At 40.9% G+C, this 27891-nt stretch overlaps 1 protein-coding gene across 1 annotated transcript in view; it reads right to left on the reverse strand.

Annotated features, from left to right (window-relative positions):
• Nucleotides 1-3255: 3255 nt before the first annotated feature.
• The window catches only part of LOC135709891 (sodium channel protein Nach), a 44684-nt gene continuing 20048 nt past the window's right edge, over nucleotides 3256-27891 (reverse strand). Inside the window, exons 4-7 of the mRNA XM_065232340.1 lie at nucleotides 15063-15217; nucleotides 4343-4509; nucleotides 3676-3790; nucleotides 3256-3409 (exon numbers count right to left, since the gene is read on the reverse strand). Coding sequence (XP_065088412.1) covers nucleotides 3297-3409; nucleotides 3676-3790; nucleotides 4343-4509; nucleotides 15063-15217 — 550 coding nt within the window. The 3' untranslated portion in view covers nucleotides 3256-3296. The remainder of the gene's footprint in view (nucleotides 3410-3675; nucleotides 3791-4342; nucleotides 4510-15062; nucleotides 15218-27891) is intronic.

Raw genomic sequence — 27891 nt, forward strand, 5'->3', positions numbered from 1 at the left:
GAATCAAAACAAACATAGTGTAGTACTAGAATTTCGACTAGAATGGGATACGTTAATCGTTTGCTTGGGACCAATAGGGTAGTCAAGTAGTGAGCCAATTTAAAATCGTTAGTTTCGTATTGATTGTTGGTAAGACCACAGACAAACAGACATAACACATTGAATATTTCTCATTGTAAAACATCGTCGCTAAAACATTACCGCCATCTGTTGAGTACACTGTGGTGGGTAGTACGCTGAACAGATGGCGGTAGTGTGTAAACGTCAAACGCAAGGGAATTGACTATGTGCGCCACAAGTGGCAGTACTACCAACTGAGATACTTTTAAATTGACCGTTAAAGGCTTGTTCGATGAACAACTTGTGAGTGTTATGTCTGTTTGTCTGTGGTAAGACCATGCTGGAGGTGGCTGTGCTCGATTTCCGGTCTGGTCTAGAGGAATGTTTCGGGTTGGAAAATTTCTTGACTTCCCTGGGCATAGAGCAAAAAAATACTTGCCACACAATAATAATAATGCAAAAATGGTGCATGCATCGAAAGCTCTCAATTAATAACTGTGGATATGCATCTACACTCAAAAATATTACAAAACGAATAAAGATTAAATTTTATTTATTATGGTTAATCAAAATGTCAAAATTAAACTAAGTCCGATTATCGTAGTGGAATTCGATCAGTGTATACTAAAATGATAAACAATTACAAAATCAAACGCGACGGCGCTCGTAGTCGTTCGTAATCATTTTCTTGTTGCTATTATCTCGCGTTGGTGTCGTGCGGTTGGTGTTTTATATAAATGCAATTCAAATTATAATTGTTTGACTATTTCCAATCCTACTGATTTGGATAGCACGACTTGTGTGCCAGGATAGTAGAGTAGTAGTATTTTTAAAAATTATTATTAAAGACCATCGCTTGAAAGGAATTGATCGTTGCAGTATCCAGATCATTCTATATTCCCGGCGGTAGACCGTAATTTGCTCAATCGATGTTACCTCTAGTTCCCGAGAAAAGCTCGTGTAAAACATCCTGCTTCGCTTCTCATCCCCAGATATTACATTCCGAACGTGATCTTCATCAAAATCGAGTAATCCGATCTGGTGATCAATCCGATCGCCCACCGTCATGTCGTCAAATCAATCGAGGCCTATCCGAATGTTCCTTCAGGATACACCTCTGTATAAGGACAGCACTGCGAATGGAATATCGCTTCTGTGGACGCGTTCAACCTTCGCTCGGGACGTTGCCTCCCAGCGATGGATATCCCACTGGTCAAAATGTGGTTCTCACAGCATTTTTGACGAATCATCCGGTCAAGGTCAGAGTCTGCTAACATAACAGAAGCTGCTCAATGCATTGAAACACCGCAAGCTTTATCATATTGGTGGCGCTGTGTCGACAATACCACCAAATATGAGGACAGCGGGTTGGACTTATTGGGCTCGCATATGGTGAGAACGTGTCGGGATCTGGTGGAGAGCTTTGACTAACGAAAGTCTACTACGCATGTGATCAGCTAGACAGTTAGTTCTTTTTTAGTAAGACTGCGTTAGTACGAGTTTGCCCAAATGAACATTTCAAAACTGTACGTGTTTTTCATAATAATAAATATAAAAAAAAATAATTAAGGAACCTTCCTAACACAACATTAATTTTGATTTGAAAACAATAATATTAAACATGAAACAAAAAGGAAGCAGAAAATATATTCCCTAGAATAAACCATATGTATGCATTGCATGTATATTTCGATTTTATACTATTGCAGGGATAAACCATTTTTATACCAAGATTGCATTCTATCCCTTTATACCGACCTTTGCGTCGGTACGGAGAGTTGAGATTTAGCGTAACTTTTATACTATTTAGATTTCAATATTTTTTGAGTGTAGAACACTAACAAGCAATAAGCTGATATGCGAAGATGAAGAAGAAGAACCTATGATAATGCGACGAGAAAAAATCGATAAAGAGAATGTATCATCGCAGTTAGGCCCTTATGATTCTGAACGCTAGATGTATTCTCAAGATGGAATTTACTTTGGAGCATTTTCCAAAATTTCAAACCCTGTTCTTATCGACGAATCAATTCAGTTTGCAAAAAGCTGTCGTCACTTTATGTTCAAAGACAGGAGAATGATAATGACGCCTGTTGTAGTATTTTTGCAGTAAATTGCACCTTAAAATATAAGTACGTACACGGCCAATGTGACCGACCCGAATTTCAGTGTAACCTACTTATAATCACCAGAAGTGCAGGAGCTCATGAGTCAATTTGGCTTATGTTTTCCTATGGAAAACCTCAAAAATATGCCAGAAAATGAGGAATATTTACGAAAATTGTACTCAGTCTAGGAGTAGTACCAATAGACTGAGTGAATCCAATTTTGACTTTTCTCTTATTCGGGGTTTTTTCCTGGATAAACCTGGAAAAACATGAGGCAAATTTCCTTATCACTGCGTTCCTGCACTTTATGCGATTTATGAGTAAACTCATCTCAAATTTGGTCGTTCCTCATTGGCCGTGTATGATTCAGAGCTTCGAGGGCATCAAATAATGCTAATTCAAATCGTGAGCCACGAATTTGATGCATGACTGTTGGATGTAACTGCTGGTTTTATTGTTTTTGCAACGTATGATGGGAATGGGCCCCATATGCTGAAGTAGTGTTACACCCTATATTACTTTGTATCATATCAGTGCCAACATTTCAAAGGGGCGTAATTGCTTTTGTAAACAATGGCTTTAGCCGTCGATTGCTCGCAAATAAAAGCCCACCCCTCCAAATTACCAATGCTAGCTGGGACAGGAAACATTCCTCTACCTGCTGGTATCATTCATTTTCATGAGTGAGCTTTCATTCGCGAGAAATCGAAGACGAAAGTCATTGTTTACAAATGCAATTACGCCCCTTTGAAATGTTGGCACTGATATTATAATTATAATGTATTATGTATTGCTGTTTTTATATGTTTTCTGAATAATACACTGACTGTGTGACTGTAGCACTATTTTCCACTATCTTTCGCGATGCGAAACACTTGTTAACGTTTTCTTCATTTCCAACCCAGTGTAGCGGCCAAGTGATTATCTCGGAATCAGCCGCATCGGAACGTCCTTTATGCGGTATTGGTGGAAGCGATGGATAGCCAAGGGCCGTTGCACAGACAAACCTCAGCGTTTAATGAGTGCTGTTCTGTGTCGCTGTCTTCTCGGCCAACCGACTTGAATGCTATTGGATCGACTGGCTGCTATGCTGTTGCGTAGAGAAATGTGACATCTGCAACATGCCCATTAGCGACGGCCCAAGCAATACCAGATCAGCCGGAGCGTAAAAAAATACATAATTTCCACCACTCCCAGGACACTGAAGCCAAGGAATAAGCCGGCTGTTCCCCCGATGGAAACTGCCGGAAAATAAGACATTGTTGTTGTTGAAAGTGCACGGAGTATAGGGATAGAAAGGAAGAAAAATGACGAGTTAAAGGTTAGCGCATAATGGGAGGGAAATGGAAAGCAACCATTAGTTTCTGTCATCATTGACGTGTTTTCCATCACTAAACGAAAGCTCGTAATGAGGGTTGATAAAAATGGTAGATAAGAGGTAAACGGGTGCTTGAAATAGTATGAAGCGGAAGTTGTTTTGGTTTAGATTGAACATTGAAGTACCTACCCAATAGATCAGTGAATGTAAACAGCACTTGCCGGCTAAAGCGAATGAGGGGATATTTTTTCATCAGGATAAGACCTCCATTACTGCCAAGAAGCTTCCGAGTGCCAACGAGTATCTTGAAAATAGTGGGAACAAATAATAATGTTAATAAATTATTATCGTAATCAAAACCGTTGTGATCAGATTATAATTGTAATTTATGCATCCAATCAAATTAGGTCTACATTTGTTTGTTGCGGAAAACATAAAAAGCGTTGCTATTTTGATGCCTTTATTATTTTGTCAAGAAAGACCGAATGAAACAAATGCTCTTTTGTCTTGATAAGTTCAAGTTTCCTTTTTGTCAAATAGGACATTTGAGACTATGTTTGCCGAGAAAGAAAAGGCGGAGAAAGTTGAACCATGTATCAATCATCGGTCTACGTTGTGCAAAACAAGTGCACAAAAAAGCTATTGGTTGAGAAAGGAAAGAGTGATTCCTGAAACGAGATTTGTCACGCTTGAAATCATACAACATCTTAATGAAGCTTGTTATGTTAAGGGCAACCGAACTTTCCTCCAAAGAAAAATAATAAGTTATCGCAACCAAATAACTGAGGAATTCAATTACACGACCGCCGAGATGAAGGTTAAAACAAAAGTATGTAGGTAGGTAGCCGCAACTAACCTGAGTCTTCTCGATGATGACCTTCGAGTCCACGCAGTTTTGTTCACAGTAGCAGTTGATTGCATCATGGTCGCCGTGCTCTTCTCGGAGCTCAAGGAAAAGTTCCTTCAATGGAGGGAAACATACCTTCAGCGTGCGGTAGTCGCAGACTGGCTTCGGTGGCTTGACTGAAATCGATGAAATGAGACAATAAAGGGCGAACACGAAATTATTGCGACACATTCAACAGGCCATAACTTTTTTACCGTTGGGTAAAAATCAACCAAATTTTGCACACTTTCTCATTGATGTGACATGCTGTCAAACTCGAAGTCGTGTTTTTCGATTCAACGAAAATGGAGGTGAACCAACGCGAGTTGAGAGAACAAATTATTTCCAAACACCTGGAATTTCCTGACCTGTCGCACCGGCAGTTGGGAAAAATGTTGAACATTCACCATTCAACCGTCTCCAGAGTGTTGAAGTGGTTCCAGGAGCGGTTGACGTTGGACCACGGCAAAGGAGCTGGAAGAAAACCGGGACCGGAGAACAAAAAGACGGAGGGAAAGGTGAAGCGGATGATTAAAGCAAATCCCAACGTCTCAAGCCGTGATTTGGCTAAAAAGATCGGCATGTCGCAGAGCTACGTCCAGAATGCAAAGAAGAGAGCTGGACTACATACATACAAGGTACAGAACTTCCAAAACCGCGATGAGCGGCAACAATCGACAGCTAAAACTCGGGCACGGAAGCTCTACGAGAAGATGCTGACAAAATATGGCTGCTGTGTGATGGACGACGAAACGTATATAAAAGCCGATTTTAAGCAAATTCCGGGGTTGGAGTTTTTCACCGGCAAGAGCAAGTTCGATGTGGACGACAAATTTAAGAAGAAGAAAATGTCGAAGTTCACCTCCAAATATCTCATTTGGCAGGCCATCTGCTCTTGCGGACTGAGGAGTGAGCCTTTCGTGACAAAGGGCACAGTAAATGACGAGATCTACAAATCTGAGTGCCTCGAGAAGCGCCTTTTGCCGTTCTTGCAGCAGCACGACGAAGCTCCGCTATTTTGGCCGGATTTGGCATCATGCCACTATTCTAAAAGTGTCCTGGAGTGGTATGAGGCCAATTCTGTCCATTTTGTTCCAAAGGACATGAATCCGCCAAACTGTCCGGAGCTGCGCCCGGTGGAGCAGTACTGGGCAATAATGAAGCGGGAACTTCGGAAGAGCAAGAAGACAGTCAAAGACGAGAAGGACATGTTAAGAAAATGGAAAAAAAAACTGAGAAACTGGTACCGGATGACACTGTAAAGACTTTGATGGAGGGCATCAAGCGAAAATGCGTTCAATTTTACACTCAGGGCTCCATCGATTAACTTTTCTTTTGATTTTTGAAGTAAATATATGTATAAAACTACCCTAAAATTTTGGTTTGATTCTAAACATTATAAGAAAATTGGCATGACATTTTCGGTGTCGCAATAATTTCGTGTTCGCCCTTTAACTTTAATACGCCGGGCTCTCACGAAGCACAAAACACCCATGCAAACTAACTATAGTACTTGTTCGTTAACTGGGCTAAAAGCACAATCCAGTTAGCAAATGCCACTCGCTATCTGGGCTGGCTTATCAAACGTCAAAAAACAATGAGGGATACTGAAATGGATTGTTTGGTAGGCGTTAAAAAAATTCACATGCATTTATTGAAACAGTGTAAAGCTTGTTATTGCTATTTTCACAGCATTCATACTCGCGAATTTAAAAAGGCTTAACGTTTTCAAGTCTAAATTTCAGTGTGAAATGAAAATATTTTCAAATTTATTTATATTAAAACTTAAATTTCCATTTGAATGCCCCTCACCAATTATGACAACGGAATGTCAAACTAAATGTGACGCCTTTTGTTGACGTATAACTGCCCAGGTGTGGGAGCTGCCGGTAGCATTGGTGCTCGACGGAAAACAAATCAAGGAAAAAAAGCCTTGTTTAAACAATCGAGTCTTTCCATTGTCGTGCAGTTTTCCTTGTGTTGATGCTTTTAATCTAATAAATTGAGAAGTCTGATTTTTACCGAACAGTTCAGCTGTTGAAAGTGGGTATGTGTGTAATAAATACATTTTCTAATATCTGTGTGGTACGTTCCTCGTTAGAATCATGAAAACAACAACTTAAGAAACAACCATTCCTTCCCAACAAACATTGAAAGCGGAATAAAAGCTTATTCAGGCAAAAATATGCTTCTTCAGCTAAAAAATAGCTTATTCAGCCCTTAAACAGCACAAATGGTTTGTTGGATTGTCTTCCGTTTTTATTGTCGGGTAAATTTTCCAGCAGTTGAATAACACTAGTTTACAGCATATTTGAACTTTGTACGCTGATGGTCATTTCCCATGTAAAATCGAGCGCTGAATCCAAAAATGTAGTCTAAAAGAACTCAGTAGGATAGTTTTCGAGATATAGTTAAAATGGAAATTACACTTTAAAAAAATGTGTGAAAAGCTATATCAATTATTTTAACTTCTAATTAAAGGTGATAAAATTTGCTTACGATCGTTAGAACATCATTTTCAGGGAGATTAGTGGTACAACCACTACAAACATTTTTATTTACACTGCCTTAAAACTTATCAGAAATTATTTTTTTCTTAGAAAAATGAAAAATATAAAAAAAATAACAATAAACAAACTATTATCAACAACAAACCACTAATATCTCTGGCAATTGATCGAAAGAAAATTCTCTTACCTTTAATTTGGCGTTAAAATAATTGATATAGTCTCATTACAAACGGAGATATTTGTATTTTCGTAAACACATCCTTCCTTTTTTGACTACATTGTTGGATTCAGCGCTCGATTTTACATAATAATCATTGGTCAAAGATTCAAGGTCATCTTTTTACTTTTATTTGTAAACTAGTGTAATCGTTTAGTAAATGTTTAATAGTGTCTAATTAAACGTTACTTGACCTTCATCAAAGCGTATACAACATCGCTGTTTCAGGAAGCAATGATGTCTAATAAACGCTGAATAATTAATCGTTTGATCGATAAGCTCTGTTACAACTCATGTAATTAATTCGGCTTCTTGATACACCTTATACAACACAAAGTAGATCAATGTTGTTGTTCAATAGATTCTCCAGACGTGTGTGAACAAAGTCTGAACAGAAGTTATAATTAAAAATAGTACAAGTATTATTGAGCATGCAGTTTAATAAAATCGTAAGAAATCGTTTCTTCAATAAGCGATTGTTTGTTGGGCTTAGATAGATCTTAATCCCATATTTATTTACATGTCTACTCAGCCGATATTCAGCTATTTAAGCTGAGCATGAAGTTAAAATGCGCTTAATCAACTTTTTCCCAACTACTAAATAATAACTTTACAGCTTTGTCGCATAGTAGAGTTAAATATTGTGTTAGAAACTTACCGGATTAATATTATTCTGAACGTTTGTCATCGCCGGATTTAATTAAACACATAATTTACTAGCACCGGGACCTGGACTCGACCTTATGGCGACCGCAATGGAAAACGTCGACGCTACCAACTTGGCTAAACCAACACTTAAAATTTATCTAGAAATTATTATTATTATTATTATTATTATTTGATATAATTCATTTGACACTTCTTTGTCTTAATGAATAACATAATGTAGGGTTCATACAAATAAACATAAATAAAATTACACAAATTTAGTCAAGTATTACGAAAATGGTCAGTAAACCGTCGTTGCAGCGTGGACACCGGTACGTTTAAGTCGAATAAATGAAAAACTTCATCAAAGGTAGCTGACATAAATCTAACCGGATCATGCTGTCCATATAGGGTATTGCGGGGTTCAAACTGTAGGAAATTTCGTCGTCGTAGTAAACGTTCAGGGGCGTAGATATTCATTCTTGCTAGTAAGGATGGTGAATCAATGTCATTCCTGAGGATTTTAACGACGAACATCGCTTGAGCAACTTGACGTCTATTTTTCAGCGTTTCTATTCCGAGTAGTTGACAACGATCCTGGTATGGTGTCAGATGCTGAGGATGACGCCATGGAAGGTTCCTGAAAGCATAACGTACAAACTTCCTCTGTACAGATTCGATTCGTGTAATCCAACTATCGTGATAAGGACACCAAACGATTGCTCCAAATTCCAGAATTGACCGTACTAGAGCACAGTACAATGACCTCAAACAGAAAACATCACGAAATCCACTAGCAATTTTCATAATGAATCCAAGCTGCCTGTTTGATCTAGAGATGATGTCATCATAGTGGAACCGGAAAGTGAGTTCTTGATCGAGACTAACTCCCAAGTCTCGAATACGTTGTACCCGCGCTAGAGGTTGCCCGGATAACGAATATGGATATACGATTGGCTTGAACTTTCTGCTGAACGTGATTACCTGACATTTCTCGATGCTGAGAGTCATACAGTTCCTTGTGCACCAGTTTTCGAAGGAATTCAAGATATTCTGCAGTTCGAGACAGTCTTCAAAGCTGTTTACAATGACGTAGACTTTAGCATCATCAGCATAGAAAAGTCGCACTCCCGGTGGCAGAATCAGTGACACATCGTTGATAAACAAGGAGAACAACAGTGGTCCCAGGTTGCTCTCTTGTGGTACGCCAGATTGATTAACGAACATCTCCGATTGACTTGAACCGATTTTTACACACAAGGATCTGTTGGTTAGGTACGACCTGAACCAATCCACTGAAGCAGACGTTACACCAATCTTCTCCAGCTTCTTCAGAAGGATGTTATGATCAACCCGATCGAAAGCAGCCTTCAGGTCCATGTAGACAGCGTCCACCTGCTTCCCAGAATCGACTGCTTGAATGCACAGAGAGGTAAATTCAGCAAGGTTTGTAGCAACCGACCTTTTTGGATAGAATCCATGCTGATCAACCGAAATGTAATGTTTAGAGCGGGCAAAAAGAACGTCGTTCACGATGATTTCAAATACCTTTGAACATGCACACAAGGAGGTTATGCCACGGTAATTGCTGACATCTCGTTTATCCCCCTTTTTGAAAACTGGAAACAAGAATGATGACTTCCAATTCGAGGGAAACACTCCTTGTTGAAACGAAAGGTTGAAGAGTTTCATCAAAGGTTGACATAGCGCAGAAGTACATCTTTTCAGCATCGCTGAAGGAATTCCGTCAGGTGCAACAAATAGCGAGAATTTCAGTTTACTTATTGCCCTCGCAACCTCATTTTCATCGATGTAGAAATTGTCGAAGTCCAAGACGTCCTGTGGAGTATCTCGAACTGCCTCTTCAACTTGAGCAGGTTGCGCAGCGAAATTATTGAAGGACACTTTGAATTGGGATGCAAAGAGTTTACATTTTTCAGCAGTTGAGTCAGCAGAGAGATTTCCTAGATACATTGACGAAGGAAGACCCTCTTCGTTACGTTTAGATTTGACAAACGACCAAAATTGCTTCGGATTGGTACGTAGGTTGCGCTGCATCCGAATTATGTACCGAGCGTACAAGAAACGGTTGTGGTTCCTGTATGCTCGGCTTGCACGATTGAACTGTAGTTTTAAGTGCAACGAACGACTGCTGCAATATTTTCGAAGGGCCGAAGAACGGTGGCGTTTAAGCATTCGCAAGCGATTGGTTGACCAGGGTGGTTTCTGTGCAGCTCCAGCAAGAGGTACATGTTCAGCGATAATACTGCTTACAGCGTTCGTGAAAAAATCCACAGCATCATCCAAGTTCTGGAATGAATTAAGGTAACTCCAATCGATAGCAAGTAGAGCTTGATTCATCGCAGCAAAATCAGCCTTTCGGAAATTGAAACTGGTGTTATCATGCACCGCTTCGTATGAAACTGGGATCGTATGGGATAATGCAACCTCTATGGCTGGATGATGAATATCAATAAATAGAAGTCAGTGGGTCGATGGCTTCTGAAACCGTACAATTAGGCAAAGCGATGTCATTTGCAAGTATTAGATCGAAGATGCGGCCTTTTGAATTTGCAATCTGGTTGAGCTGCGATAATCCATGCAAGTTGAATCCGTCCACCAATGCGCAGCTGGCGGTTGAAGGACGGGAACGATCCATGTCCACAGAAGAGTAACCGTTTTTATTTGATATCCAAAATACATCTGAATGATTGTAATCGCCAAACTGAAGAGCCATGTCGTTAGCTCCTAGACCAGCGGCGACCGCACCAATTGAGTCTATGTGCAGTTGAATATCGTTGAGATCGTTTTTCCGATCGGGTGGAATATAAATAACTCCGACGCTGATGATGCAACCATTCATATCAATTCTCACCCAAATTTGCTCTAGTGATTTGCAAATGGTTGATGAATCTAAACAGCTACTAAGATGTGTAGAAACAGCTATGAGAACTCCACCTCCTTGACTTTTTTTTACTGTTGAGTGGTTGGCGGTCAGTTCTAAAGACAGAAAAATTATTCCCGAATAGCTGCGATGAAAAGATGCACTCGTCAAGCCACGTTTCCGTCAAAACAATGACATCGTATTCTTTTTCGCCAACAGCCAGGTAGAAGTCGTCAATTTTTGTCCTTAGTCCACGCACGTTCTGGTAGTAGATTCGCAAGTTTTGGTGGAGATCATCAGAGTGGCGAGTTACTGAGCTGGAACATGCAGGCACATCAGGCAATGGAACAGTTCTATTAAACGCATACTTGCCAGTGTCAAGAGGTTGGAAGACCCCGTCACCACTCTCAACCACAGGGCCAGAACGACTGAGGCGACTGGAACCAGCAAGCACGACTGGGTCAAGAGGGCTAGGGGCTTCCATAACGCAATAGGCAGTGCGTTCTGGTATCGGTGATAGGCCATTAGAGATGTCATCGATGCATGGAGTAGAACATTCACTAGGTTCGCCGTGTCTGCATCCAATATCGTCAGGCGAAGGCAAGATGCAGTGTTCTTGCAATCCTTCTGAAGTGGAAGGTTGGAAGACCCCGTCACCAAGCACAACTGCAGGGCCAGAACGTCTACGATGGCAGCAACCAGCAAGCGCGACTGAGTCGAGTGGATCAGGGGCTTCCATTAGGCAACAGGCCGTGCATTCTGGTTTGGAGAGTTTATTCGTGTGATGATAAGCTTTGATGAAATCGGAGAGGCGAAATGCTGTGCTGGAACACGAAAAGTCATCAGGCAATGGAATGATTCTATCGAACACATACTTGCCTGAAAAAGGAGGTTGGAAGCCCCCATCACCATTTTCGACCGCAGGTCCAGAACGGCTAAGATGACAGGAACCAGCAAGCGCGACTGGGTCGATAGGCTTAGGGGCTTCCATAAGGTGACAGGCAGTGCGTACTGGATTGACAGGAACATTGAGTACGACGACGTCCGATGTGAGCAGCTTGTAAGTATTGGTACAGGTGTGTGCAGCGATAACACGTTGCTTGTCAATCAAGTGTTTCCTGATGATCGTGAGCTCGAGTAGTTTTTTTCACGAGATTCGAAGGTTCGGATTTCGACTCCTTCTGGCCAGTACCATGTATCCTCAACGACGGTTTGAGCGTTCCTTGGTACAGTGGCTTTGAAGGACACAAATGTTAGGTCACGCTGATCCTTACCCCTGGGAATTAGCTTTACTACTTTCACCATGGAGGGGTCGACGTTGGTAATATCACAGATGTGATCCCGAATAGCTACTTCGGTTTGATCTGGTGCGAAAGGTGTCACGTAGTATGCAACTTGGTGTCCGTCAATTTTCAGCTGAGGCTCTTTTCGAGCAACCTTGAGTGAATTGAAACCGGTTGATACGGATAATGGTCCAGGTTGCCCAGTGGTTTGTTGCTGAGGTGTAATTGAAGTGGAGTTGATCAGGTTTGTTGTTTGATTGGGAGGATTAGCAGATGTAACTGGTCTCGATTCAGCAGTGGCGTTAGCAGTGGCACCGGTGTCGGTGGACTTCAGATGGTTGATGAATGGTACTGTTAATATCATCGAGAACCTCGAAGAAAGAGGTATCATCGCATGATCTGGAACGATCGAGAGGATCAACCGAATCATCAAGTGTGAGTTGATCGATTGTCCTGTGAAAGGCGGCTTGATCCAACGAAAGGTTGGATGCTCTTTTCTTCTGGTCAAAAAGAATTCCGTTAATGGTTCGAAGATTCTTTCCATAGTTTCCCAGTCTTGTGTCCATCGAATCCATCCTGATGAGAAGCTCACGTAATGCCTTCATGATGATCTTGTCACGGTCATAAACAGCAGGCTCGAAGTTCAGTCGACAAGCCTGACAGAACCATAGGAGTCCCACTTGAGCAGACCATGACGCAAGATGACTTCTGTTCACTCCTACACAGCTTGGATGGTATCGCCGGTTACATGATCCACTGCAAACTATCAACTTGCTTGACCTTAACGTTTTGTTGCATACGTTGCAATTCTCCATGACTTGAAGCTATGTTTGTCTATGGTGTATGATGTGTTACGCCTTTGGCTATTCTTCACGGGCTGCACGAGTCGATGTAGTGGTACGTATGTGGGTATGAATACTGCTATGAAAACGATTGTCCGCTTCTCTCAGGCAGATGGCGCTTTTCTCGGAAAAATCGACGTGGAGGTTAGATGAATGGCGCGTCGGAGGAATCAAACAATACACAAAGAACACTTCACTGCGTTGGCACATAAAAAGCCCAAAATCACTTCTAATCAAAAATTCACGACGAAAACTTCAGCTTTTATACACAACTACGACACTCAGTGATTGAAATCGGCACAGACGGATAATTAATTTGGTAAACAAACACAATTAAACGTGAAAAACTACTTCGTCTACAATGATGCGTGGACTGCGATGGATGCGATGACTCAATGATGTTTCGGCTGCATTCGGGTGTAAAGCAAAAATCATATCTATATGTTGTTCAAGAACGAGATCGCTGAGTAGAGGCTTTATAATAGTACATGTGTAACACTTTCTCGACTATTCTATTTATAGATCTATATGTTGTTCAAGAACGAGATCGCTGAGTAGAGGCTTTATAATAGTACATGTGTAACACTTTCTCGACTATTCTATTTATAGATTTATGAAAGACGCAGTGTAAAAGTTATAAAACCACTGCTAAAGTAAACATCAGAAATCCAAATCACGTTGTTTACATAAATGCTTCCAAAAATTGATTAAACAGCTTATTAGCTGAGTACAAACTATTTAACAGTTGGAAATGTGCTTTGGTTGTTTATATTACTCATTTTTTTTTGCCTTAAAAATCTCTATTTAGCCATATGGCTAGTTCATCTCTTCTTTATATTACTCAGTATGAGTATACACTTTTTATCAGCATTGAATTGCAGCTATAAATTGTATGTTGAAAAACATTTGAATAGCATTAGTGTAAACGTTCATTAGCTGCTGTTATTCAATTTGACTGACAAACTGAATGATAGTTGCACCGACAAACCGACATGACACTTAATTCTGACTTAGGCCCGAAAATCTTAAACGGCCGATTTAAATGTGCAGTGATCTGAACTGTAGGATTTTTTTTATCTAGATAAAAATAATTTGTCTAGAATAGATCAGACACGAACCAATTCATAACTTCGCATAACTTCATGGTTTAGCTAAATATTTCCCGCGAACACGGAGCCAGATGTCAGTAGTGTGCTTTGGTCAGAAATTTTATTGTTTTTGCTATGGTCATTCATGTCGGTTTGCCTGTGATAGTTGTACAAACGCTGAATAGGCGCTACTCATACTATTTTGACAGCTTAAGCTTGTAGCTGAATTCATAGCTTTTATACAGCTGTTTTACAACACGAAACTGCAAAAAGTAAACTTAAATAGCTAAAAACGTTTGTTGTGTAGTCCAACCGTTTTTGATTGCTGAGCAAAAGACCCTGGGTTTTATCCCAGGCCCTATTACATTACTGAATGGATAGGATCGTATAATTTGCCTTACAGCCATTCCAAAGATTGCAAGTCTTATTGGTGTTAATTTCGGAACATTAACGAGCACTTATCAAGGTAAATCCTGACCGAAAGAATCCAACGTTGAATTCAAATCTCCGAGGAGACACGCTGCCTCTTGGAGTGCAGTTAACTTGGGCTTTTGCTTCGACCTCTTTCATCCCGATTGTCTAGTATCCGTCGCCGTCACCCTGTTTGGAGTAGATCCATCGAACCGTCAAAGAATCACAACGTACACACTTAGTCTAGCTCGGCAAAATCTCCAACAGCCGATTACCTCGGCATTTACTTTTGCTGATATATCTGCAAAATATCTGTTTGTTAGCTGATATCTCACCAGAATCTTATTTGTTAGCTGAGTCTCGGCAATTTTTTGACTGAATCTCAGCAAAATAAATTGCAGAATTACTCGGCAGTTAGAATCTTGGCGAAAAATTTTAAGTGTGTACACACTTAAATTTTTTCGCCGAGATTCCAACAGCCGAGCAGTTCTGCAATTTATTTTGCTGAGATTCAGTCAAGCAATTGCCGAGACTCAGCTAACAAATTGATATTTTGCAGAGATATCAGCAAAAGTAAATGCCGAGTGTCGTGATTTCCACCATTTGGAAAAGGACCGTAATCCCTGCGCAGCATTTTGTGATCACTCAACTTCACACTTTAAGATCTTTTTCAAAACTTTTTCACTTTACTACCCAGTTCCATCCTTTCTCTACACCGAGGTAATCGGCTGTTGGAGATTTTGCCGAGCTAGATTAAGTGTGTAGGGTCCTGATCTACCGCTGGACAAAACAGTGACATTTACTTACTGTTATTTGGGTAAAAGTGCGGTATACAACCACAGTGCTGAAGTGCCATCTTTATACGGCATTCCTGGAGACAGATGCCTTTCGTGTAGATGTTGTAGTGCGTTAGATTGGATTCGGAAAAGAACCGACAGCTACGTTGTGCGACCGTTGTGTCCCTGTAAATAGCGGAAACGAAAAATGCTTGATTATTGATTTGTGCTTCACAGATTCTGGTTCAATTTCAAGTTGAATGCATTCCACTTTAGCGTGTGCCAGTAATTTGCATGAAGCTTGTCAGCTTTTCCAGCTGGCTTTCATATTTTCTAACTGCATTAAGCTTGATAGACGCCCACAGCGTAGACTAATGGCTTATTACTGCGTCTGGTTGGATGATGGAGAATAATCCTTCTCTTTCATTTTCTTTCGTTAGCTCCATCAAGTGCACAATTATTGCATCGTGGTGCAACCCTCCTTGCAGTTGGGTTTCGAAATGAAGCTTCGTTTTTGAGTTTTCGCGTTTTGAATGTACAATACACGCTAATTGCACTCCACGGGTTCTCCCCTTCTTGGTTTCTGGTAAGACGGTGAGGTGCGATGTGACAGGGGGGTCAGGATATGGTGCGAGTTAGGATGAAGGTTGGAAAATGCATTCGTGGAAAAGTACCGCAGACAGACGTGCAGGAGCCAGAGGGTATAAAGGCAAAAGCTTTTTGCTTTCTGCGTTCCCCAAACACATCTATACAAAGGCGCGCTCATGCAGGGCGAAACCCCAAACTAGTGGCGTACACTGACTGCATTAAAACGCTATTTCGTTTGCGTTGTCGGTTAGCGGGGATAGGTAGGACCTACCTACTGGGTTCTGCAAAGTGCAAGGATTCACGTAGCATAAGGACGAACGCAAGACTGAATTACGGGCGGTTTAATTTAATATGACTACAAAAGTTTATGTGCGAGAATAAACAAAATCTCTACTTGACTTTCTGGCTAGAATTGTGTTTGGTTTGGTGGGAGGGTTGCGGAAAGTACAGTAATGAATTCTACAAATATTTGCTGCCTTGTTGATGTGGTTGCATGGGCAAAGTGCATACACTCGACGATGTGGTAACTACGAGTGTTTGCTTAGGTATGCTAGAATGCTAAGGATGTTGTTTGCTGTTTTTTTTAAGCAGACTGCATGCCATTCGCTGTTGGCGTGCTACACAAATTACGTAACGCAATAAGCCCAGATTGTTACTCAGGGCTGGAAAATGTCATTTTCAATGAAAGATCTCACTCGATATTTACAGAGATACTTCTGTCACTATCATTGGACGAAAAAACGATGATAGAGATTTTCTTAAAAATTTTCTCGAATTTTTTGTCATGACAGAACGTGACAGTGTTGTGATCATCGTAATTACTAGCTCATTTAATGCTATTAAAGTTACTTGTACCGAAGTAATCTCAATAATATATACACTCTACCGATTACATGCGGTTGTTTGCTTAAATTCATCTAAATCAGTTAGAAATTTTGATGTCAAAACCCCATAAGAATTATTTTCATGAGTGCTTGATCATTGAAAAATGTCAAGAAAGCTAATGATAGGTAGTTTCGTCTCGTGATAGTGAGAGGGCCTGTTTTCTCATCGTCACATGACGGCCGTGATATTTACCGAGGTCAGCTCGGGTTCCGAGGGTTATTGCTGCTTTCAAAAGGAAGATTCGGATGAATCCAGTGAACGCACACAGTGGCAAAGGAACAAGGGAACAGTGACTTTACGGCACGGAAGATCGTAAAGGAAGATTTCGGGGCGAAGTCGAGGGCACGTAAAAAAACTCACATGATTACCAACCGCATCCGGGAGCTACGAGTCAAACGATGCAAGAAAATCTTGAATTTCCTTGAAAAAATCCAGTAATCCTGTTCAGCGACGAGAGCAGAATTACCGTCGATCCCGTATCAAATTCCAGAACCGACCGGTATATTAGTTCTCTTCCGGTAAAAGACGTGGCCAACGAGCACAAGACCGTGTATCTGACCAAGCATCCTGCTAGCGTTATGGTGTTTGGATTGGTGGCTTCCGATGGCAAAAAAATGAACCCGGTGTTCATTCCAGAAGGCGACAAGGTCAACACGGAGGTCTACATCGGGATTTTAAGTAAGTATGTTCTTCCGTGGATGAAAGAACAGTACGGTCCGAAGCCAAATGTTGTATTCCAACAAGATGGGGCTCCGTGCCACACCTCGAACCACACTCAGAAGTGGTTGCAGGAACATCTTCCGTTCTGGGCGAAGGATATGTGACCGCCATCCAGCCTCGATCTAAAAACGCTTACTCAATATGGCGCGTATTGAAGGCCAAGCCCTGTTCTAAACGCTACCCGAGTACAGCAAGCCTCAGACAAACATTGACTCGTACCTGGAGAGAAATGGATCCAGACTACATTATTAGAACCTGCCGTGCATTCCGGAAGCGTGTGGAGGCCAGCAATTGCAACAAGTGGAAACTCGATCGATGATTAACATAGTTTAAGACTCTGAGAAACATCCCCCCTTTGAATGAATAAAAAAACTCGAAAACAAAATTTTTGATTTTTTTTTAAATTTAGACATTACTCAATGGTGCAAACATTATCACGCACACGGTACCTTGTAAATTTGGTTCTGCATTTAACATTAATATTTTGAAGTCACAAAGTGTTGAACAGGTAAAACAAATATTCTCTGCCATTTTCATGTCAAATTCATCAAAAAAGACAAATCATGATTTAATTGCAGAAATAGCTGTGCGCGGAAAAATTGGCCGACTCAAATTTGGGGATTTTTTTAATTCATGCATTTAAAAAACTTTAGCATCCAAGGGGTAGGTAACTCCGCACACCAATATTGGGTCATTTTTTTGTCAGTGTGCCGCAGATGTGCCGATTGTGCCGGTCATAGAGTAAGCTGCGATTGTTTGTAAAATATCCAACCCGGTATTTCTGACACCTTGAATGTTTTGGTTTGAAATCGCAAGGATAAATCGGATTGAGGATGACGCCTTCAGTGGCGGGTGTTTGAAATTTCGGTGTTTTGTGATCATAGGATAAAAGTCCTGTATTTTAGGGTTTTATATTGCCCTCAAAGGCAGACCAGAAAGCTAGCCTTTCGTGATGTGAAAAGCAACAGTCTATCAGCAGCCGGAAAAAATTGGAACCGGTGGGGAACATTGTTGGCGACCGACTATGGAGGATGATAAATAGACTTCTGAAGTTTGTTTTGTGTGAGTTGCAGTATTATTTAAACTAAGGGTATTATTGGGGTCTGATTAACTGCCTCTTTCTCTTGAGCCCACCCTAGAACCTACATTTCGTATTTAGATCTATAAGTGATCTACTGGTCTGAGTCCTCTAGTATATTCAATTAGAGAATGTTCCTGAATATACAGTCAAACAGCACGTAATGTTGTGAACAACTTCAATGACAGCTCTCCAGCAGTGCTCGCATTTTCTTTACAACAATCCAATGCTTACAATATTGTGCCGAAGGATCTGCCTAAGTTGTGCCGAATCTAATTTCGGCACAATGTGCTGAGTGAATTACCCCTTGTTAACACCCCTCATTTTGGAGGACTGTGTGTACGGAATGTTGCCTCTTTTTTGTTTTTGCCATTTTCCATTCAGTTGTCAAAATGGCATCGAAGCCAGAGGAACAGCGTATCAAAATTTTGGTTGCGTCAGAAATTTGATTGCTTTATAATGAATGATGAAATATACGTCGAGGCGCATTTCAAGCAGCTCTCAGATCAAGAGTTTTCACGGCTACCGAAAAAGAAAAGGTTCAAGATAAGTCTTAGCAGAAAAATTTGTCAAAGTTCCCCAAACAATACTTTGTTTAGCAAAATTTTCATGACAACTGGCATTGTGAACCAAGATATTTATAAAAAGAAATGTTTGCCTTTTTGTAGAAACACAGTTGTTCCGTGCTGTTTTGGCCAGACCTCGTTTCCTGTCACTATGGAAAAATGGCTCAGGAACGGTATACCACCAACAACGTGCAAGCCGTATCCAAGGACAAAAACCCTCACAACTCGCCGGAACTGTACCCAATTGAAAAATATTGGGCAATCGTTAATCTTTGTCGGGCATTTTCATCACTGCGACCATTTTACTGATCTATTGTGATAAATTCTCCATTTTTTTTTAGCTATATTAAGATGCCATTGTTTGACTAATAGCATTATCTCAGCAAGGAATTACACTTCGAATAAAGTGCACTGCCGTACTGGGAGTTGTTCTCCAAATGTCAAAGGGTTCTATCAGCCCCTTGTCGAAGAACTTACGCCTTTTATTGAAAATTGCCAGACAGTGGCTTAGCAAATGTTCCGAGTCTTCCTTTACTATACCACAGAAGCTACATATATCGTCTTGAAGTTTTCCAATCAGCTTCAAGTGATAACGACCTGTTATAAGACCTGTCTATATGCTAAGATCTTTTTTGGAAAGTTCCAGGATTTTGTGGGTCACATAAATGAATCGCTTGGACAGCCTAGCAATGGAAGTATTCTTTTAGTTTTCCTTCACTTTTGAAGATTCCCACACTTTTAGCTCCATTCTGAAAGATGCAGCCGATAAGCCCCAAAGGGGCTCTGGCCCTATGAACTTATGAGAAGGTCCGAGTCTTGCTAGTGCATCAGCACTTTCATTTCCGTCAATCCCGCAATGGCCAGGAACCTAAAATAAATTGACTTGACAAGACAATTTTTGAAGTGATTGCACCTAGGATTGAACACACTCCTAGACAAGCTTTTTTTTAGATCTTTATTAAGGAGATTTTTAGCCTATGGCTAGTTCATCTCCAGAGAAAGGAGAGGACTCAGAGTCAGTAACCTATAAATACATGGTATATTAACATTTTGTAAATAACTTTGGTTGCTGGCTCTTCAACAACAGAAAACAAAATGATTTAAAACAAGCTACAAAAGAATAATCCAAACAAAACAGAGGTCAGCTGGCATGAGTCAGATACTGGAAAACCATCCAGCTGAGACGTCCCGACGGCCGAAAGAAATTCCTGCTATACCAAGTGGTAGATTTTGGCTTCTTTTAAGAAGGTTACTAGTGCTGCCGAGGCCGAAGTATCATTCCCGAGCAGATCGCTGATGCTGGAAGTTAGGCAGAGTGACTCCCGAAGATTTTAGAACTCCAGGCAGTTGCACAGCATGTGTTCGACGGTGTAGGGTACCCCACAGATGATGCAGCTTCTGCGGAACGGCAGGCCACCATAGTTATAGTAGAGTTTGGTGTGCCCGGTTCGAAGCCGTGAAATCACGCGTTGATCCTTCAGGTTGTCCAGTTCGCTCCATGGTTCAGTTGACCCTTTGACTTTGCGGATGAAGGCAGTTCTGTTGCGGAACCACTCGGCTTCCCATGCCGCTCGAATGGTCCGCATGATACACCGTCTGACGTCCTGTAGGGGTACCTTGTCGGTGAGTCTGGGACCCGATGTCCCGGCTTCGGCAAGGTGATCAGCAGACTCGTTACCTGGCACTCCGCAGTGTCCGGGAATCCATGCGTACACGGTGTTCGATGGGGCGTACTTGATAATCGCCTGGATCCATGGGTGTTTTGGTGCTTCCGAGGTGATCCCTTGAACGACGCTGTGTGAGTCGGTTAATATAAGTATCGGTTTGTTGGCTGGTGTCGTAGCGGCACGGAAGATCGCTGCAGCCTCGGCCGAGAAAACCGACCACTGTGGAGGAAGACTGCTGCTTTCAGCAATACTGTCTCCAAAAATCCCGATATCTACTCCGTTTATCGATCGGGAGCCGTCGGTGTACCGGTGTACGTGGTCGGCATAGTTGGATCCAAGTAACTCGGCGACCGATCTGCGCAAACCATGGATGCATCCCCTGCTTTGAAGCGGTTCTTGATCCGATTGTCCAATTGGATTCGTGAAGAGTGCCAACTTTTCTCTCCATGTCAATGGACTTCGGCCATTGGGGGGAGGTCGATGTTGGCGGCCGTGCGGAGGACTCTGTTCCCATCGTCGAGGAGAAAGATCCTATTGTTTCCGCAGGTCTTGGCAGAAAAGGCGGCGGCTTTTGTGGCAATATTTGCGTTCAAGCAGAACCGGAAAGGAAGAAGACCCGCTTCGATGCATGCGGCGTCTGCTGGAATGGATGGCAGAGGTGGCTCGCAGAGGTGGCTCGCAGAGGTGGAGGCAGAGGAATGGATGGCAGAGGTGTCCGAAACCGAACATCGCGGTTGTTGGATCGGTGAGGCTGAGAGATCGTTTTAACGAGGTTGAGTCTACTGCGGCAGTCCTTTTTGACCTGTAGGAAATGCTGGTAGAAGGAGAGCGTTCATTCGATCAGCACGCCGAGGACGCGAACTGTTTTCTTCTTTGGAATGGCTTTGTCGTCTGGCTGCCAATGTAATAGAAAGAGAAGATTAGTTCCAACAGGAATTGCAAAAAAGATGGTTATTTACCCACCTTATTAGAAAATTCAGAGTTCGCGGAATAGTCTTATTGATCGTGATGGTTAGCTCTTGCGACGGGAATAGCTTGATCAAATTTTGCTTTTGATTGCACTCCTAAATGATTCCTATTCCAAAATCGATCGGATTATAAAACCGCAAATAAATCTGTCACAGGTTGACATGATGGCGTCGAACGAATCGTGAAATTTACGATTTTCGACACGAATTACAGTCGCCGCAGTTTAACTCACAAATTATTTGGCCGTGATTGTATGTACACATTCAAACCTGAAGAATATTCAAATAGCGCAATAAAGAAAGGTTTCGTAATAAACACGGAGAAAGCGCGTGCAATATCTGCTATGGACGAAGCATAAATCATAGGCGAACGAATGGTTTCAAAGTTTTCACGAATGCACATTTTCGCAGCCAATCCTTACGGAATTCAGTTCTTGTTTCATATGAATTATTCTTAAAGTTGGCATTGAACCTGACGACATGCAATAAGAATGTTTCGCATAACTCTTGATAGAGCTGGAATTAGGGCGTAACAGCTTTTGTAAACAATGTCTTCTATCGATTATTTCTTGAAATTCAAGGCACGCCCACGCAAACCAACATAACCAACGGGAAGGGGAAGTCTTCCCCTACCAAATGGTGACGTTGATTTGAGTGAGTGAGCCTTGGCTTTCTAGAGATCATTGAGAGAAGTCATTGTTTACAAAAGCTGTTACGCCCTAATTCCAGCTCGATCTAGAACTAACGAATTAATTATTTTATGCTCGAAACTTATTTTACGAAAAGAGCGTGAGATAATTAACGAAAAAATGTTTTCAGTGTAAGTTTTTGAAAATTCTTAAGCAGTCCTGACTGGAATTTGTTTGTTAATTGAGTGACTGCATTTAGTGAACGCCACACACGGTAAGAAATATTGTCAATACTTACAAGCATTGACAATATTATTAATGTGATTATACGTCAATATAGAATGACAATACGGTTATTGTGAAGACAAAAAATCAAGAAAACTGGCAACTCTTCCATTTTCTCATACGAACGCTATGAGCCAGATACAATCGCGTCATCTGCAGCTCAAAGGTAAATGCTTCGAACGAATTTGATAGCAAAGATTACATCCTCAGAAGAAGGGTTTGTGTATTTGCTCATTTTTCTATGTGTTGCTTCCACTTTCACTCATGTGCAGCGCTACTGTATCTGTCGCTTGGATTCTGGAATAGTTGCCAGTCTTCTTGATATGATTATTGTCAATAAAAATTGTCGTGTGAGGTGCACTTTTAAAATAAGCCTCATTCTCATTGAGATTCAGATGAATGCTAGATGTATGAACTCATATTCAAGACAATAAATCTAGACCAACAATTGAAATAGGCGGAACAACCAAACGTAATCAATGGCTTTAAATGCAAATTTCTCTAGAATCAAAACACATCCACGCAAACTAAGAATGCCATTCGATAAAGGAAGTTTGCTCTATCAGATGGTGCTGTTAGCTTCATTCCTTTATTTAACGTCGTTCTCTGTTCCACAATCTAGTGCCAATCACCGATTGTCATTTTTGTCATTGACGGCAATCGAATATGCAGGAAGGCAGCTTCAACACCTGCGTAGGATATCGCCCCCATTCAAATACACATGGGCCGGGACCAACGGCTTTACTTCCTTTCCGAAGGAAGACATGACCAGAGATTTTTATGCCTCAGAAAAATCCCACTGACCTCGGCTGGGATTGAACCCAGACCCATTTGGGTGAGAAAGCAGTCACGCTTATTTACCACTACACCACCGGCGCTGGCATGGTATTAGCTTGCTTGGATGTGTTTTGATTCTCGAGAAATTTGCGTTTTAAGCCATTGTTTACGTTTGGTTGTTCCGCATATTTCAATTGTTGGCCTAGAAATTATCCTTAATAAGTGTCACAAAACAGATCCTGGTTTGTTTGTTTCTACTGAGGAGAACATAAAGGAGACCTAAAGTTGTAAAAAGTAGAATTACAACGTTAAAAATGAACGTAGCAACAACCGTCGGCTGAGCCTTATTTTGGTAAATGATTGAAGTGTTGTACATGGAAAGGTGATTTTTGTATTGCACTTACTCCCTGAAGCCGTTCGCCGTAATGCTTTCAATTGAGAATACTTCAAACTCGTACGCTTCGGTGCTGTACGGTAAATATCGGGCGATGTTCATTGTTTCGTACGGACTGTGGTGGAAAACCTGCGGCACGCTCGACATCCGTATATGGTTGCAGATGATAGTGGAGAACAATAGAAGAGAAAATAAACATTACCGGATGAGTGTGCTGATTTCGGATTTGAATGGATCGTTTGTCAGATCAGGTTGGTGACATTTAATCCTGTGTGTATGCTGTGCTGGAGTTGCTGCGGATTGGACTGGATTGCTGTGTGAGAATTATCTTTAGGTGCATATTTCACACATTGCCTATGACATTGGAATATATTTTGTCAAATCTGCAAACATGTCGGCGATATTCATTCAATTGGTCTATCTTTCGTCAACTTTTCTATCACTATATATTAACAATATATGGTGTAGTACTGCTTCATCACATGGAATCCATTTATGACACACAAAGAACTTCATTTCCCCATGCAACAAGTTTTTGCTCACGAATTAAAAATTGCAGTTTGTTTAAACAAAATTCTACCGGGTTGTCCAGCGACCGATTCAATCGCGAGATGCAAAAGTGAAATGAAGTTTGACGAATTAGTGCCGCATCCTATTTGATAATTTTGCAATAAATGATGAAATGACGCTGTTGCTCAGTGAAGTGTTCTAATTATTGTTCTACTGTGCTCAAACTTTGCATCAAGCGTAACGAAATTGATTAACTTAACATGCAATAAAATCGTGTAAATTTTCCACCGTGAAGCGTGCACACAGAGATCAGGTAATTAATTACGGAAATAGGTCCATCGAAACCGATGAAACTATACGTTACATCACCGTCGAACAGGTTACCATAGCGAACATCATGCAGTTTGTGATTTCGGTAGAAATAATTTTCTTCAGGAGGGTGTCCTTTCAGCAGCTGACTGGTGGGTCCGTCATCGGTGGTGGCAGTGGTTTGGATATGGCCAGCCAAATGGTGCGAGTACTCAACCATCCGTGGACATATTTATGGCAGTCATGGCAAACGACACGTGGTCATCGTGGCATCGATCGTTGATTACACGGATGGTCACAATGTCAATTTTGGTGAAGGTGTTTGTTTTGATTGGCCACCGCAAGCGTCGAGAGGGTTATTGAAAAGTGGGTGAGAGTATGGTCAGATAATTAAATGCAAAACAATCAATCGGTATTTTAGATTTTTGATTACACATCGCTTCAGGATAAAGCACTTGAATTGAAGTTTGTTTGATGATTTTTCGCTATGATTTTTATTTCTGGTATTAATTTAAACTCATTTTACATGATCTATGCACAATAGAGTGATGGACAGCTCTGGGCTGCTGGAAGGAGAAACATCCTTTATCTAAGCGTTAGTGATTAATTCCAAATTAGTATGTAACAGTACCGGATGGAGGTGAGTCTTCTTCTTAACAGTAGTTTGGAGCTCGTACTACCTACGAGTTTGTGCAGCTTGTTATATGCTATGCTATCTATGCAAAATAGAGTGATGGAAAATTTGAAATTATCGCTCCACAGTGCTCAAACAGTTCGGAATCGGGACCAGATCATCATCGCAAAATTTGAACTCAGTAAGTTAAAAACTGACAACGCACAAACCATTTGAAATTTAGATGCAAATTACTCTGGGAAATCCAAACGTTGGGCTCATGCACGATAACGACAGCAAACATAAATCAAGGCTGGTTACAGAGTGGTTGACCAAAGAAAACATAAATGTAGGGTAAACGCTCCTATAGTTGCGGTACGTTAGAAGCGTTAGGTTCCTATAGTTGTGTATGGAGGAATCTAACGCTTCTAACGTACCGCAACTATAGGAGCGTTTCCCCTATTAGATTATCGATTCTCATCCTGGGGTACGCGTCAGAACGAAAAGCATTTAAAAAGATGCGATGTTAAGTGAGCTTCATTTCACGGTGGGTGAACTTTGAGATCAGATATTATTCTCCCTAAAGCATAGAATTGAACTGTATTGAACATTTCTGGAATGAAATAGGAAGAGCAGATTTTAAGTAGTAAATTTGTAACAGAAATTAGTTAAAGTGATTTTAACTATGTAGAGTAACCCTCTAGCATAAACTACTACAAAAACTGTTTTTACTTATTAATCTTATTTAATCGATGTCATGTCACCTGTCAGAAGAAATAAGATACGTACGAAGACAAACACACTACTAATGAAGATGAATTTTAATGGTTTAAACCTGGGAGGGAGAAACAGACTCGGAAAATGTGAATGTCAAGTGAAGCCAGAAATGAGCTGTCACAAACTGTCAGTGGGAGCCAGCAGTACAAAACATTAATCAATGGGAAGTATTGATATCGAATACAAAATATTTTCTTGCTTGAAAACAATTTGCACTGCAAAATTCAGGAATCGGTATGTAATTTAGCTAAATTGTAGTGTACCAAGCATGTTGTATCATAAATTTGATAGTTTTCTCAAAATGGAGGGGGTTGTAGAGATATTCAGGAACGGTTACTCTAAATTTTCGGGTTCGTGTCGGGTACGAGTATACGAAGAAAATATTTTTGAGTTCGGATCGGGTAAGGGGTATATTTGGGTACGGGTAGCATCGAGGGGCACGCAAAAACTTCAACTCCGGCACAGGAAGTAGCCGTAATTAAATTAATTCCATTAATTACAGGGGTCAGGTCGGGTTCGGGTTCTTGAAATTTTTATGAATTGGGTACGGGTTTGGTTCGGGTATTCAAATGTCTATATCTGACCATTTTTATGGGATTGTTTGTTAATGTGATGTATTGTTTTTCGTAAATAAAGGAAATGCTTAAAATATTCACACATTTATTCATCATTTCATAACAGTTGGTAACAACAAAATTTCAGCTCAAATCAACTCAACATGATGTTTTGTACTGCTGGCTCTCACTGACAGTTTGTGACAGCTCATTTCTGGCTTCACTTGACATTCACATTTTCCGAGTCTGTTTGTCCCTCCCAGATATTACCTACGCGTTTATTATTATACCTGAGCAACTTGAATGAATTTTCCTTCTCACTAGCTCTTATCCTTGAGCCCGAATGAGTTCCTTCGTTACACGCTGTACCACAGACCGGTTCACTTTGTGGTTCGAACTTTTCCTCCAAATCTAGATCGTTCCTGGCGACTTCCGGGTCTGAATCCTCTTCAGTGTTCTGTTCATCTTTTTCATCTCCAATAGTAACCCATTCAGGCACCACAGCAGCAAAGTTCGCGTAGGTATGATCCAGAAGAGCCGGCGAAGAGGGGACGGGATTTATAAAAGTCCAACAACCGATCGCACTCTTCCGGTTCCTCTTCAGGAGGTAGCAAGCAAGCTTCAATCGACGGAGCGGCATCTTTTTTTTTCGTTTTCTTCCCATTTTTATCGACGCGGAAGCAGTCCTCTAAGAAATGGGCCTGCAAATAATTAAAAAAGATCATAGCAACATTGATAAAATGCAAAACACTTGTACCGTCAACACTTACGCTACAGACTTGGTTTAATTTCGCCGGTTCCGGAATCCATCCGACAGAACTTAATCCATTGGGATCTTGTGATATAATCAGTAGGAAAGCGCAAAAAACCCAATCCAGGATAATTCCTGCTGTTCCGGCCGCAGTATTTCACCTGACTCTTCATTTTGGCTGATTCACTACGAGTCTCTACAAGTGATTTTTCAACTTCAACTTTCCACAAGCATTAAGTCATCCGACGGTAACACGTAAACAACAGAGACACGAAAAACCGAAACCCCTCATTATGGGAACAAATTACTTGATAATTTTTATTTGCCAAGAATTTTCTTGCGCAATATTGTGATTGATTTATTAGATTTTGTGTGTAGTATTTGCTTCTCCCTCCCAGGTTTAAACTGCTAAAATTGAATTTAAAAAACTTCATGAATCGTGACGAAACTTGAGCTCTGAAAAAGTAGCACTTTCAAAACAAACTGCTGTCAAAACGTTTCACAGCCTACTACTAGTGGCACTACTGCAAAATAAACACGGTGTATTAAAACAAAAAAATCTGCATTCCCGAAACCTTCACAATTTCACACTATTAATTAAATATTTCTCGAGTACTCTATCAAAAGGTCCTAAGTAAAAACAATGTAAAAAATGAACATCAATTTAAATTTACTTATCATACAGCTATCTCCCGAAGAACGCGTTACCCAGTGAGTTGCACCCACCAATTTTTCGCGGCGGGGTTTCAACTAGTCGGTCTGATTTTTTGCATATGAGTAGGGTCAATG

The sequence above is a fragment of the Ochlerotatus camptorhynchus genome, unplaced genomic scaffold (genome assembly GCF_037179485.1).
Source record: "Ochlerotatus camptorhynchus isolate MF236.1 unplaced genomic scaffold, CSIRO-AGI_Acam_v1.1 ptg000367l, whole genome shotgun sequence".
NCBI lineage: Eukaryota > Metazoa > Arthropoda > Insecta > Diptera > Culicidae > Ochlerotatus > Ochlerotatus camptorhynchus.